The 15,703-nt window shown below is 37.4% G+C and overlaps 1 protein-coding gene across 24 annotated transcripts in view; it reads right to left on the bottom strand.

Moving 5' to 3' along the window:
• Window positions 1–15,703, bottom strand: part of ARPP21 (cAMP regulated phosphoprotein 21) — a 213,064-nt gene that overhangs the window by 92,073 nt on the left and 105,288 nt on the right. For 16 of the 24 annotated variants that reach the window (XM_083827514.1, XM_083827519.1, XM_083827520.1 and 13 more), the window contains 8 exons: window positions 12,590–12,758; window positions 10,655–10,860; window positions 9,856–9,888; window positions 8,907–8,996; window positions 4,604–4,748; window positions 3,305–3,383; window positions 1,928–1,987; window positions 899–1,039 (listed from right to left, as the gene is read on the bottom strand). In XM_083827514.1, coding sequence (XP_083683640.1) covers window positions 899–1,039; window positions 1,928–1,987; window positions 3,305–3,383; window positions 4,604–4,748; window positions 8,907–8,996; window positions 9,856–9,888; window positions 10,655–10,822 — 716 coding nt within the window. In that variant the 5' untranslated portion in view covers window positions 10,823–10,860; window positions 12,590–12,758. Of the gene's footprint in view, window positions 1–898; window positions 1,040–1,927; window positions 1,988–3,304; window positions 3,384–4,603; window positions 4,749–8,906; window positions 8,997–9,855; window positions 9,889–10,632; window positions 10,861–12,589; window positions 12,759–15,703 lie in introns of those variants that run through there. The other 8 variants (XM_083827527.1, XM_083827515.1, XM_083827513.1 and 5 more) reach the window with 3 other exon arrangements.

The raw sequence follows: 15,703 nt of genomic DNA, 5'->3' as shown, positions 1-15,703 counted from the left end.
AATTGAATACAGGAAGTACACAATTTTCAAATGGGGCTTTCCTGTTTCAATACCAGATATCAAAACTGCATTATGCAGTTGTAATTATTTCCTCTTCATTATGTAGTTTATAGGTAAAGAGGGAGAGTAAGACCATTTTTTCCATGATGGTTAAAGAATAAGGACACTCGGCAGAAGAAGTGATGCTGGTAGGCACAGACGTGACTGCATCTTTGTTGAATTAGCCAAAAAGCTTTGTATTGAGCTTTTGCTAGCTTTATACAAGTTCACAGAGGAAAGCATAAAGCATGCCAGCACACATTTAACTTGCCAGAAATTTGAACCAGAATGCATTTGAACCATCAGACGGAGTTTATAACCCATAAGGACTCTGTGGTCTCTATGAGATCTGAAAATGAAATAAACTAGAAACAGGAGGAGAAGGGGGGAATGAACAGTGGCAGGTGGTGGAGGGGAACCAAATGTTAAATAATCAGGTTGGGCAGACAATTAATCTTGAAGCAAGGAGAGCCAGAACAAGGGAAGAGGCAACCTTCCAAGTAAATTTAGATTATTTAGGAGTATACATGTAAAGTAATAAACTCATTTCTGCGCTAAGTGGCACTGGTGGCACTAAGGTGTCTGGAAACATAACATTCCAAGGTACTGGACAAAATTCTTGCAAAGAACGGATTGGGTTGATTTCTCCTTAACTACCTTTAAATCCTTAAACAAGCTGACAATGTTAGCTGTGGAGACATCCCTGTCCTCCTCTCCCACCCTAGAAAGTGATAAACAGTATTCACTCAAAACAAAACGTATATTTATTACATATATAAACTGAAAAAATTACATGTAGTCATGGTACCAACCAGGTCTTGTGAAAGGGAACGAGGAAAACAAAACAGACGCTACTTACATTCTGGTATTGCTGGTCTTGTTGATGATTACAGATTTTCCAGTTTGATCCACATTGTGATCCATTCCAAAGTAAGCTGCCACTCTGTGTACTAGCATCCTCTGATATGATGACATCTGAGGGAACTTTTTATAGTGATTACTGGTAAAAAGAAAGCAAATTGCATTGATAATTACATCTCCCTCTGAGCTATAATTAAATGACAATAGCAACACATTTCATAATTCAGTGGACAATAATCTAACTGAAAATTTCTCCTTTGTGTGTTCGCACATAGATGTTTGCTACAAGAAGGCAGACAAGAGAAAGCAATTGCATTTACAGTTTCTAACAAGCACATTTCTACATGCTACAAAGCTCACACATTATGCTATTGACTGGACATGTTGTACATGGGGAAGAACTCGCTCCCCACATACACACACACCCTGCACAAACAATCCCTCAACAGATTTCTGCTCTTGTCCCAGAGATCAGGCAGAGCGATGCTGGAAGGCACATACTCATTTTTCCTCTCTTTCTGTCAAAACGTTTATTTCCCAAGAGTGTAATTTCTTCCTCTTCTTCTATTCTGACTCTCTACTTTTTAAAGCTGCAGAAACAGTTTATTAAAAAGAGCAGGTGGTAGTAACCCTCCCTCCCTGCCTCCCCAAAGTTTAGTTGTTTTCCAACATGCTAGAATAACATAGCACACACGGAAACCTGCATGATAGCATATTTGATTGAGTATGTCTACTTAGAAATACCTGAGTGGTATCCTCTGCACTCAGAGCTTGACTAGTATTTTTGGACCCAGAAGAGTAGAGTGCCAGTAGAAGCAACTGAAAGATTATGACACGAGGAAAAGCAAAAGGTTCTCATTTACATCCACCGTATTTTAAGCAGACCAAATGTGTCAGGAAATAAAAGCCTGATCTTGCAACGTAACAGGGCTCAAGAGTGCTGGGGTCTATATGAGTATATCACTCACTCAGCTTGCACTTCTACACACACACACGACTTCGTAACCGAGCGTGGAGCTCTACTTACTTGTTGTCACTAATAAAGTCAATAATTTCCTGTTCCATTTTCAAGAGTATCATTCTGTCCCTGTCAAAAATAAATGCAAGGAACTGTAGCATCAACTACCAATAGCCATTTTAGTTGAAAAAAATGAGTATATCAATAATTGTAAGGCAATTCTATGAGCGTGGTCAGCCACCCTGATTAAAAATGAAATGTGCTTTGCCTTGGCACATCTGGAGAAGATTCCAGTCTGCATTGCTGCAACTTCCCTGACACGAGCAACAGAGTTAGCCCTTCCTTGCTCTTAGCATAGTCTGAGAGTGCTTCTAGCCACACAGGGCTGTGATCAGTAGGTTGCAGTCCCTGCAAAGAATAACCCTGACTGCTATGGATAGCTCTGGTGCTTTATCACCATTTTTGATGGAAAATTAGATTTTCGACTAACCTAGTTCTTGCAAGAACAGAGATGCCGTCCACAGAAATTTTCAGCATTTTGTCAGACACATCTTTCCCTAGGCATTGACCATTAAGTGAGAAGAGTGGGCAAGCTAATCTAGTTAGAGGATACAATGGAGAACAATGCCTTTGAACTATGACTCCCAGGAGGCAATGTTGCTCTCACTCCAAATACTGTTTTCAACTGGAAGTTCTCAGATGTTCCTTCTTTTCCTCCTTCTCCTGAAGAAAACACGTAAAATTTTCCCCTGCATAGTCCCACACATACAATTAAGCTTGACAGAGTCCAACACTCCTTAGCGCTTTTGAAGTTTTTAATGTTGTGCAGATAAAACAATTCAAGGACTTTGTTATCTATACAAAAGGTTACACAACCTATTAGGTAACTAATTATTCATAGCTTTCCTTAATTTCAGTATTATATAGTATCTACTTAACAGATGCCATTGAACTAAACATTTAAAGCACAAAGTATAAAAATGTAACAGATTCTTCCTTAGACATTTAGAGGTAAATTTAATTTTGATATGAACTAACTGCTCCAAATAAAAATTGGAAATACCAAAAGCAGAATTCAGCACTATGCACACAATATTAATTGTGTACAGCATTGCCAGAAGAAAGCTACTTTATACTCACATACAAGTCTCCAATTGTAATCACTACACTACTGCTAAAATCATGTAGAGGCTTTATGCAAGAAGCTAAGGACAAATACCAAACGTCAAAAAGTGAAATTAGAAGTGAACTAGAAGGGGAGTATGAATCAGTGACTTCTTATAGCTTTTTGCTCAGCTGAAAACCTACCTCCTTTACATTTTCCCTCATAACCATCTCCAGAACTAATAAAACATGGTGTACAGTTTATGGGATTCAGCTTATGGGATTTCTGAGAATGCCAGCTACAATTTCAAGAGTACCAGCTGTAATGTAGAAAATACCTACCTGGGGTTATTCTTTAATGTATTTATGAGAAACTCATGCAAATCTATGCCTGTTGAGTCTGTATACTCTTGACTGCAATCTGAAAAATAAAAACAAACACCTCACATTCATTTATTTTATTTCAACAGTTATGATTAAGCTATACTGTAAACCAAATTTCATTTTCCAGTGACAATCTGTGAGCATATGTTCTGAAATAATATATTCGTTTGGAGTTCAGGTGAAAAAAAATCTACTCTTGGAAGCATAGGGTGGATGTGCATGATTCCTCTATAGTGTTTCACAGAGAATGCAGAACCAAAACTAGACACTGAAGGAAAGCGTTGGTTATTTGAAAATCATGAGGTATCTTCAATGCCAATCAAGATCCTTCCGTGTTCTTCCTTTAAACTACGAAGTATAAAAATAGTTTTATCCACTGATACGTCTTTGCATCACTTAATATACACTCTACACACAGAAAATGAAGCATCGTGCCAGTGGGAATTTTATTAGCATTAACAGACTGAAAACCCAGTGATGCCTAAGAGTGGGCAGGTAACGGTGATGTGTGACAGCAGTTAGAATTAATTTTTCAGTACTGTCGTACTGCCTGAGTCAAAGGCGTGTGCAGATCCTCAAGCTGATGTGAACTGTGAGTGCTCCATTGAAGCCAACTGACAATTCACACCAGCTGCAGATCCGCATCCAGGTAGGCAACGATTCTTTTTAAGAGATTACATTGCAACTCGGTACCACTGACAAATAAAAATATATATTTTTTAACACTATATTTAGATACAAAAACCAAACAAGTCATAGAAGGTGGTAATAGATGACAGATAACTAATAGTAGATGGCAATACAGGTTAAAGGTCACGGGTGGATTTCCTTACGCTATTTAAGAGAAATTCTCCAAGATAGAGGAGCAATACTGAAGAGGATTACTCTGCTGCCTATATTGTACAAATGACTTGTCAGTGTATTATCATCAACAGGGAAAAGTATTAGTCTTACACTTATATAATCACACCTTTACGTATATATGTTCACGCTACCATGATTACATGTTCAGAAGAACTAATTTTACACACACACACACACAAAAAAATATATATATATATAACATCCACATCAAAACAGTTTGGAAGGTTTCTCACTTTCAAAGCCCAGCATTTGTATGAAAAACACTCATGCATACACATTACATGTTCTGAATTTTCTCAATGCATGAGAATACATTAATATTGTGTATTTACGCACATAAAGAAATACATGCTTGTTAAAGTAATTATATCAATTTAAATATTTCAAGTTCACCTTTTGATAACATTCTGGTCTTGTTTTTTTCACTGTTTTTATCTTTATTTTTATCCTTTTCTTTTTCTTTCTCGGTGTCATCTTTACTAGTTTTGTCTTCTTCTTGCAAACCAGGAAAACTTGAAAGTTGTAGTTGTATTGATTCCTGTTGGGAGGAAGAAAAAAAAAGATAAATTCAGGGCCAGATTCAATACAGTTCCCATGACTTTTAACCTGTAGATATGCAGATATGCATTAAACTGTGCATGGCTAGAAAAGCTAAAGCCAGATACATTTCTTTCCTTTTTTTTTTTTTTTTTCCCCTCCTCTCTCTCCAGGAGAATAATGACATCTTAGAGGCCAAATTCTTATACTAGGTGAATTTCTTTCCTATTGTTTGCAATCTATAAGCTTTTATTCTACCTACGTACGTTAAAGGTACGTTATTCTACACTTTAATAACTCTCCTCCAAGAATTGCTAGAACAGTGAAATGCATTTCATATGAGCTTTAAGTAATTCTAAAATTTAACCTATATTAAATATGTGATATAATGATTTATGGATAGATGCAACTCCCCCCCCCCCCCCCCCCCCCCCCCCCCCCCCAAAAAAAAGAACATTGCAAGTTCACGTGAACTGCTTTGTACAAGAAAATGTAGCATCAGCCAGCCTGAGCTTTTCAGCTCTGACAGAAGAAGCATGCCAGCAAGTGATGAAATCAGCTGTACTCAAGAGGGCTTACTAAGTTATTGGGTACTTTATATTTAAAGACATATGCAAACAGGCCTTTAGCTTAAGGGGTGAATTGTGCACCACCATTTTCTAACAAGTTGTGGTAAGTGAAATTTTCCAAGGCATCACAAATTTTATCCTCAAACTTCAGTATTTCAGAGTCTGAGTCCTTTTGAAAGCATGCCTCAGCTTTAAAAATTAATTAAAACCAAGAATTCAAGCTGTTTCACCTTTTCTGATTTGCTTTAAGAAACTTGTTATTTCCCACTTAACAACATTACTTTACATTGGTTTTGTTTGGACAAAACACAAATTGATACATCTTGAAAAATATAAATAATGCCATGATAACCTCCAAAGAAAACAAGCTGATTGTACAAAACTTAAGGGAGCATACTTCTGTGTTCACATTTTTTGAAGAAAAAATTGGCCAACTATATGCTTTGGTGTAAAAATGCACACTTGCATTAAGCTGTGACAAAACTCCCTGATAATGCAGTATTTAATACATGAGAATCCTGCATGCCCAATAAATTTCTGGTATCACATTAATGAAATCCAAATTTACCCTTAATAGAGAAAATCTGAAATTGTTGAATGCTAGTAAACTCCCTTATGTCACAATTTTTCAAAGAATACCAGCATTCCAAAAATATCAATATGAAACTTTAAAGTAAGGGCTTTTTTTGGGTGGTTTTTATTTTTATTTATTTATTTCTAAAGTAACCAGGTCATTATGAATCCAAGTGATATTTTCAACATATTTTTTAAAAATAAACCTTAGGTTTCTGGATGTGGTTGTTTGGGATTATTTTTTGTCTTTTGTGTGTGTGCGTTTTGTTTGTTTTTAAATGAGAACTAAAATCAGTCACCATAACACATGTAAGACAAAATCCTTACAGAACAAGATATCAGCATAAACATGCCACGGTAAGACAGGAATTGGATAGTTTCTCAGCTTAATCAAATGTGGCACGGAAGACTCAAGATGTAAGGTACCGTAAAAGAGAAACATAGCCCTAGAGCCCAAATTTAACCTGAAATACCATCTTTAATCCCTGCTTCTGTTAGTTCTGGATGACAATATTAGCCAAAATCTGAGTGTACAAAGGGAACAAGGGGGAACTCCTGGCCTTTTGAGATAAGGATAGATAGAAAAATGTTTGCTAACCTGCTCAGTTGCTCTCAGGGGGCTAACGTTATGCCTGCTTTCTTTCACTTCAAATGGCAGTTCAATTTCTCGTTCAAATCACGTTTGGATCAACCACTGCCAAAAGACCCTGAAGGACAGCTCTGATTCCCTGCACTGCCTAGAGCAGAGTGAGTGTGCCATTAGCTTTTCCCAACAGAGGAGAAAAATGTAACTGGCTGTGCCATTCTCAGGACATTAATCTTAAGCTTCACAGTGGCTGTTAAAATGCACTTATTTCATTGGAAAGAAAAAGGACAGACTTTACACATAAGCACACATATGAACACACAATAAATACTGTTTTACATGTAACGTAATACTTACATATTTGATTGCATTAGAAGAAATACACAAAAGAGCTGTAGAGTCGTGAAAGCAAACTACTGTATATTTTGTTATATTTTTATTGATTTTTCTCAATAATAAAATACAATGTTAATAAATACATTGATACAAGGTAAGTATAGTGAACAACAAAATAAATGTTCAAATTGCAATAATACACTTACTGGTCAATAGTATAACATTAAAGGCAACATTCCTTGTAAGTAAGGAAATAGTGAACCATCAGGTAAGCGTTCAAGATCAAGTAATACAGGTAAACAAGTTTTTTTTTCCCTGCACAGGGGAATAAAGGCAAGTATTCAAATATAAATACAAACATCAAGTCTGCAGTATAATCCATACTCTGTAGTTCTGGCAATGTACCATACATTCTCTGGTAATTAATTTCCTGTGCTTTGTAAACCATTAAGATAAAATAATTAAAAAAATAAATAAATCCAAACTGAAAATAAGCTTTTCCTCCTCTAAAGTGAAAGCAAAGCAATTAGGTTGGCACAAAACTTTCTGTACCCTTCAGCCAGTCCAAGGAGGAGACTGTAGGTCCAGCTTTCCATGGCAAAGCTGAGCTGCTTTCATTAGCAAGAGGTCAGCAAGAGCAAAAATGCAATTCCTCCCTCATTAATTACACCCAGCCAACTGCATCTTTACAAAACATATGCTGGGGTCCTGGGAGTCACTTTATCTTCCGTTATTGTGTCAATATGGTCCAGGAAATCCTTGCCATACCTGGTCAGATCAGGTAAGACCAGAGGCTGTGTGGCAGGAACCCCTCCTCTGCCTGGTGTTGGGGCATGACCTGTACAGGAGTTTTACCTCAACGCCTGCCAGTCTCTTGGAGATGTGGTACAGGACCTGTGCAGTACATTATCAGCTACGGCGCCATGCTTCGTACAACTTCTTTATATTTATATTACTCTCCTTTTCATTCTCCGTTAAACAATAGAAAATACAAATGAAAGAACAAAAGCCACGCATCTTGAGCAACACATGTTAAGCTAGAAGCATATAACTACAACAGAACAACTGATAAAATAACCTATCAACTGCATAAGCGTCATTGTAGAGCAGTAGAACATGTAGAAGTCCCCCTGCTAAACAACCTGGTTTTTGGTCTTTCAAGAAAAAAAAAAAAAAGAAAAACCTCTCCATACTTATGAGCTAAGAGGAGAGCTGAATTTGTTTTATTTCAAGTCAGAAGAAACTGTGATAAAGTACACTTAAATGTGATTTTTGTTTTTGTGCTAAGCTCACAAGAAGTTATTTCCTCAAACTCTTTCTATAGCTGATCTCATTTGCACATACAAATTATATGCAGTGCTTGTGATTTTATTTTTTTTCCTTCTCAAGTCTTATTCTTAACAAGCAAACAAATATTTGATTTTTTTTTTTTTTTTTACTTTTGCTTTTGGGGGCGGAGGGGGGTGGTTTGCAGCGAATCTACAAAGACTACCACCAGCATTAGACTCCAAGGTGAAGGGACAGAACTCTACCAGCCGCTGGGAATACAACACTACCAGTACAGATAAACTCAAATATAAGCTTTTTGATACTGGAAACTCTACACCAAGAGTTTAGTAAGCAAATGCCACTCAGTAGGAGGCACCTTTGACTCTATTAAAGTATTTCAGAGAGTGAAGGACCTGTAAATTTGATGTGACTGATATGAACTGGGGTCTCAGAGGAACCAAAAACCAGAGCATAATCATAATTGTAACTGGTGCAGCCTTGAAGGAGATAGCCTTAGAAAAAAGAACATATTTTTTGATTGTTACTTTTTTTTTTCTAAATCTAAATTCTTTTGAATTCTTTTCCATTTGCTGAAATTTTCAGGGGGTCTGGAAAAAAAAGCAAACAACACCCTGTGACATAATGTAAAACTAGTATTTCAAAATAAAGTTCACGCTAAACCAGATAACTTCATAAAAATGTGTTTGTTGTTGGATGTAATCTTTCCCCCAAGAAAGACATTGGTAAATGCCCAGTTAAGTAACATAACCATGCAACAGCACATGGAGTTTAACCATGCAGCTAACAGCAATGATGGTAAATGTACCTGATTATCATGAAGACTTTCTGCTCCTGGGCGAGGGGATGTCTCTTCGCACACAGCAAGACTCCGGACAAGTTTTCCTTTAGCTCCTGACTGAATAAAAGAGAAAGAACACAAGACAGAGAAAACTCCTGCTGACCTCAAGTCGCATAAGCTGCACACATCAGCTATCCCTAAACATCCCAAATAACTGTTACATACCCACCCAGAAAAACCTTATCTGCCTTAGATGTGACAGATTGTAAGCAATGAGCCACTTGCCACATACGGAAGGTGGTAGTTTTCTTTTTGCTTTTAATAATTTCCGCTGCAGTTCACTTACTTCATCTAAGTCCACTAAAAAATTGAAATAGTTATTCCAATCCAAAGCTAATTCAACATAAAGTATAACTCAAAGGTTCTCTGTTTTTTTTCCTTCCAGTAACATTATACCAAAGGAATACAAACAATAAAACCTGCAAGTTTCACAGACTCAGCACTTGAAAAATTGAAAGAAGCTTCCCTCCCACACTCCAGGAAGATTCTTTCCCCATCCCACATCTCCCCAGAGAGATGGTCAGTCTCTGCTCCTTTACAACGAGATTACACCATTAAAATCAAATTCAAACAAAAACGTTAACTTCTAAAGCAAAATCAATGATTTTTTTTCCTTCTCTACTGGTGCACTCAAACACACATGCTGCCTAACACAAGCATACATAAACTCAGCAGCACGAAAGCACGATGGATAAATAAAGGGGAAACTGACATAGTTTAATCTAGAGGAACTCCTCTGCCTTTGTGCAGCAAGATTATGGGGTAAAAGGAAAGACAAAATGAAAAAAGCAAGGAAAAAAAAATACAACCAATTGATGAAAGGCCAACATTTCAACTGCAGACAGACATTTGATTGAATTTCTTTATCCTACCACGACACCTCATCATGCAATTCCAAACAGAGATGGACCATTACCTTGGATCTCTTTTTCTGGTTTGCACCTCGTTTCTGGTTATAGAAAAAAAAAAGTGCAGTAGTTATCATTTCAGGGGAAAATGTGCATGACAAGAGCATTACCAATAAATAAAGAGATCAAACCACTCCTAGAATTCTATTTTAATGAGGTGCTGATTGCAAAAACAACTTCCCCAAACCCAGTCTGGAACAAATGTACAAGTAAAACAAATGTTGCACAGTGATTTGCAATTTTTGCATATAATAAAAGTACAAGAAAAGGCATACTTAAGTAAATGCTCTCCCTCTCCAAATTCCTCTTAAATTATAGTCTCCCCCTTTATTCTATATTCCATTGAGCAAAAAGGATTTAGACCCCCTCATCCCATAGTCTTCTTATTAAATTATCTTCTTAGGCTTTGCATAACAACTTTTTGTTGGCAGTAACACCTACAAACCAAACCACACATTAAGTAATTATTTATTAGTATTACCTGTAAATTCATGAGATCAAGGTAGTTTTCTAAATCCCCAAAGAGGGAAAACAGTCAAATATTTCACCAAGCTTTAACACAGATGTGTAGGAATTAACTTCTCAGAAAAATTAGTAACATGGACAGCAGCCTAAAGAGCTTGAAAGGTATAACAATAATATTTATTTTATAGGGAGATAAAAGGACCAAAATTAAAAATAAAAAAGAGACAGTCTAAAATTATGAGAGAAAAAATAGAAGTATAGGCAATGGAAGAGATCACAGAAGTGGAAAGGCAAGCATAACACATTAATACTTAACACACATATTCACTTTTCGTGTCTTACCTGCAGCTCTGTCTTGGCATCGCTCAGCTTTTCCTCCTTTTCCTCTACTTCTGAGCTTTCAGATTTATTAAGGATACAGTTGTCTGGGGTCGCTTCGGAGAGGGCAGACTCCTGCTCTTTCACAGCTTCCTCTGCTGTCTCCTGGTTCAATTTACCTTGTTCAGACATTCTTCCAGACAGAAATTAAAATAACAAGATTTGGTGACCTGAAAGGTCAAGATACCACAACACAAAAACACATAAAACAAAACACCAGGAGTGAATTTTTATTTTACTTTTTTTTTTTTTCTCTTCCCAAGCAAGTCATTTTATTCCCCTCAATACACAAGCCAAACCAAGCAGCTTGGGATCTGAAAGCTACATATGCCCCAGGTGAAGTGATGTAGTGAATCAGCAATATTGGGTAACAGCAGAATTGAGTTGGGATAAACAAGCAGAACTCCAACCTAAACAGTCTTGGTGGAAAACAGATTTAAGGTATGTCACTGGGACTCCCTGCCCAGCCCCTGGCTGCAGAGGTGCAGGCAGGGATGGTAAGGGACCCTCTGCAATGGAGTTCAGTGACACCAGGCAGGGAAGGACCCATTCTGCCTTCCAGGTCACTAGCATGCTAGTGCTCCCCTCCTCTAGACCTTTCTTTCTTTTAAGAAAAAGAGAACAGTCAAAAATAAAACAAAAAGCAAGCACCAACAATACCGCAGCTTTTCAACATTCAACCATGGCTTTTGCATATGGCAGAAGCCCGTAGCACTCACTATTGGTTAAAAAAAAAATATATATATATAAAAAGTCAGTTGGAGAGGTAATAACTCAACATAAATAAGAAATCTAAATTTGGCAATAAAGCTCTCATGGTCAGCATTTTCAGGCATCAAACTGACAGCTCCATTATTAAAAGTCATAAGCCTCTTCTCAAACCCCATGTCACTCTCGAGCACTGTGAAAATCGTACAGGAAGCCATTGGCAGGTTATTTCTAATGAAGATATCTCAACTGAACTGCATTTACTCTCAGCTCACAATAGGTTGTTGTACAGAAGCTTTAAAGGCTTTTTAAAGTTAAAGCCTGTTATTATTCTCTCTCTCTCTCTCTCTTTTTCCCTCTAGCTCCCTCTCCAAGCCTCCCCCACTTATCAACTGTCAAATGAGACTCATGAATAATTTAATCCCCCCCCAATCCATGTGGCTTAAGATGCATTTTAAGAAAAAAAAAAACTGCAGTAGAGAAGAAGAGTTATTTCAGAAAGTCTTCTGCAATATCTTGCCACTTCGCAACAATGATACAGTGGCAATTAAGCAAAACCACACTTTGCCAAGTTTCTTTTTATGGCTTGTAATCAACACTCAACAGATCCATCATCACTTACCTCCAATTTTTTAGGCTTCTTTAAAGTGAAAAAATCAAACATACTAGTGTTTTAAAACCTTACTGGTTCAAGTTTTTGCTCATTTTTGACATGGTAAGCAAATAAAATCCTTCCTACATGATACATTAAAACACTATTTTATTTTGAGAAGAAATACGGATTTTGCAAGATAGGAAACTACTGGTTCATAAACAAGGCAACTGGAATATTAAGCTTATAAATTAGATCACAGTAAGCCAATTCAAGCCTTGAGTTGGTCTCATTCTCCCCACCCTCCTACCCAGGAAGTGTAATGGCATTGGTTATTCTGCTGCTACATCTGAAACCTGAAGCACTTTGCTAACATTTCAAACCATGATGAACTGCGAGACCAGGAATTGGTCTGTTAAAAGATCTTTGATTTGTTAAGGATTTACAGTCAAGAAATGCGTACAAACAAGTTCTTCATGGGCACGTTATCCTGGTAGCTCATCTGCATACTTACACAACATGGAAAAAAAAACACAACAGCAACAACAAAAAAACAAGTACAGTCATAGTTTATCAGCCACACCAAAGAAACCATTTACCTGAAAAACTGCTATAATTCCCACCGTCTTGCTAGCGTCTTCTGTTGCTCTTCGCTAGTTAAGTCCACACAAATGATCAATGACAACTTGAGTCCCATGTCCCCATTAACAGTTCAGCATGCCAACCTCCATGCTGGTTCTTCAGGGAGTTTGACGGATCATCGTCAACCTGGAAAAGATGAAAATTAAAAAGTAATAACGGTAATGATCATTGTACGGTTAAGGATGCAATAGATAGGACCAGTTTTCAAACACTAATGACCGGCTTAAAGCAAATCACTTTCACAGCTTGATCCAGCTGCACCTGTCTCAAAACTGCCTGCTTCTTCTCTAATGAAGGCTAGAGCCGGCTGTTCAAGTCATAACAGCTCCTACGCAAAGAGATAAAATTAACAATTGCATTATGCACTGAAGATTACTCACTTCAATTTTAACCTTTTTTAGTGAATTCCAGCACTTTTCATTATAAAAAGCATATATACATATTTATATATAAGCTCATCTGTTTGCTTCAACAGAAATCAATGAGGGAATGAGCAAGAAAGACTCGACTGTTTTTAACTACAGCTTGTGCTACAATTAAAATCTCAATATTCAAACAGAATTGAAAAAGCAGCTAGATGCTTTTAGAAAGTGACCCTCTGCCAGGGCGGTAAATTGAGGTACTTGTTTTAATACGCTGAATAAAAGTTGAAATGGTCAAGAATAGGAGGAGGAAGAGAAGAGAAACCCTATCCCTCCAAACACTGCCAAAAATAACTTCCTTTTCAGGCTACGTGTAGGGTACATAGGAGATCTCCAGGTTATCATCGGGGAAATAAACCTGAGGAAAGAGTTGCCTCAGCGGTGTAATATATGCTGCGCATCAGGCCCGTGTTGGCCAGCTGAAGAACTGGTCTGACAAAAAAGGAGCATTTTGGGACAAATCTGATTTACAAGCCATGGCTGCATGCACAAAAACTACAGTAGGAAGAAACCCACAGCACTCTGCTTGGGAAGAAAAAAAAAAAACTGAAGACTGTTTCAAGTCTAATATTAGACGCCTTGTTTCTGAGACACTTGAAATTGCACCTTGTTGCAATTGCCTTGCAGTATGTTACCGTGCACAGGGGCTCACAACATTAAGGTAGCTGAATTTCATGAGACAGAAACAGAATTTACCACTTCACAAAAATCAAGTCCTGCTGCCTCCAGAATCTCAGGTGCACCCAGGAAAAGAGCACACAGCTCTATACACTTCTATAAGCCTACAAACTAACATATACAAAAGTATTTCCTTTCTTCAACATGCTTAATTTGTGCAGAATAATACAGAGTATGTCTTCCCACTTACTTTCTAGTATTTCCAACAGGCTATTTTCAGTAAATTTATCTTACTGAGAAATATACTTTAAGGATCACTATGAGAGTGCCAAAGTAACAATATAGAAAATCATGCCTAAGCAATCAAGCACATGTAAAAACAGACTTCATGGAGCCAATATCCCCCCAAATCAAAACAGACACACAAACAAACAAAAACAGGGAAAAAAAAAGAAACCCAAGGAAATACAGTGCATTACAGTTTCACCTGTAAAACAGCCAACCAGAGGAGATAACATGCAATCAAAAGCTTTCAAAACTAACCCTAGAAATAAGTAATCTGTACCAAAATCAGAAAACAAAAGATTATTTCAGGATCCTTCAGCGTTACAAATTAACTGTTCATAAAGCAAACAGAGCAAAACAAAAACAGGCTACAAACCGAGCAAACAAAGGGTATCAGATCCAGCAAGTGATCTGCCAAGACTTCAATAAATGGCATTTCTGGTCCTGTGCTACAGATGCTCAACATAATCTTATCATGCTTTACCAAAGACACATTTCTTCATAAACTGAATTCCCCGTATTGTTACACTTAAGATCTCTGATGCCAACATAATTTTTCATTGTCAATCTATGAGAAAACCACAGAATCTTAAGTTAAAACAACAACAACAAAAAATCCCATATATTTTCCCAAGAAAAAGTGGGAAAATAAGCTTACAGCATGCAGCTACCATTTTTCAAACCTGCAATGCCCATGTTTGTTCAGATGATTTTAAAAATTCCTTCAGAATTATCTTCTGATTGGGGGGGGGCGGGAAGGCAGGAAGAATTGAGACATATACCAGTCAGAGTCAAGCCTTTGCCTTCCCTTAATATAAATTTCCTCCTCCTTCATTAGGTAACTTACAAGTGATGACTAACCCTTTACATACTACAATACGTAAAATACATTTCTGGTTGTTTGGGTGGGTTTCCAAAGAGACTCAGATTTCTACAAAATGCTTCAGGGAGTATATAAATAGCAAAAAGGCATCAGTCAGGAAATAGCCATTAAGAGTGAGAGGTTTTGATGGAAAATACATTTCTATTTTTCGCATGTTTCCAGGATATCTAGTTATTCAGCGATGAATGCACTTTTTGCTATTATCAGTCCTGCAGTGACAGCACTGCCATGGAGAAACATATTGGATTATTCTCTTTCCTGCACATCAACAGAAATGTCAGTGCTGATTTGACTGTCAAACCTTCAGCACCCAAGTGACGCAAGAGGCTGAGCACATGCACTTGGGGTTTTGATCCTCAGGTAAAAACAGCAAAGCTTGTTGCTAGGCAAAAAGCACCTTCCTCATTTGCAAGTGAGCCAAATGTTATAGGGGTCTTGGGATCTTTGAAGTAGTCTACAGGAGCTTGCGACAAAATTTGAGCCTCTAGTTCCTTAAAGCAATCTGAGCACTACACGCAGCACTGAAAGAGAAAACGCAGGTGCACACCAAGCTTTTTTGTAGACCCTCTTGAACACAAATGATATGATCAGTTAGCAAAGAATTTATGAACACCAGCTGATCAGAATATGCTGCAGGATGAAAATGTTGTTTCTTTTCAAATGGTTTTCTTTATCAATAGGATTTTCACTTCAGAAGCTGAGGACGCTACCAAGCTGGAGCAGATACTGCCAAAGCTCAAAGACAAAAGGACAGAAGAAGGAGCATACGGCCACATATGTTTGTACAACGCATGCCATGCAGATTCCAAAAAAAAAAAAAAAGTCCGTAGGAAGAAATACACTTCATTTCATGCAGGAGTTTA

The sequence above is a fragment of the Anser anser genome, assembly GCF_964211835.1.
Source record: "Anser anser genome assembly, chromosome: 2".
Lineage (NCBI taxonomy): Eukaryota > Metazoa > Chordata > Aves > Anseriformes > Anatidae > Anser > Anser anser.
Note: the sequence above shows the minus strand (reverse complement) of the source record. Positions and strands in the feature narration are given on the sequence as shown.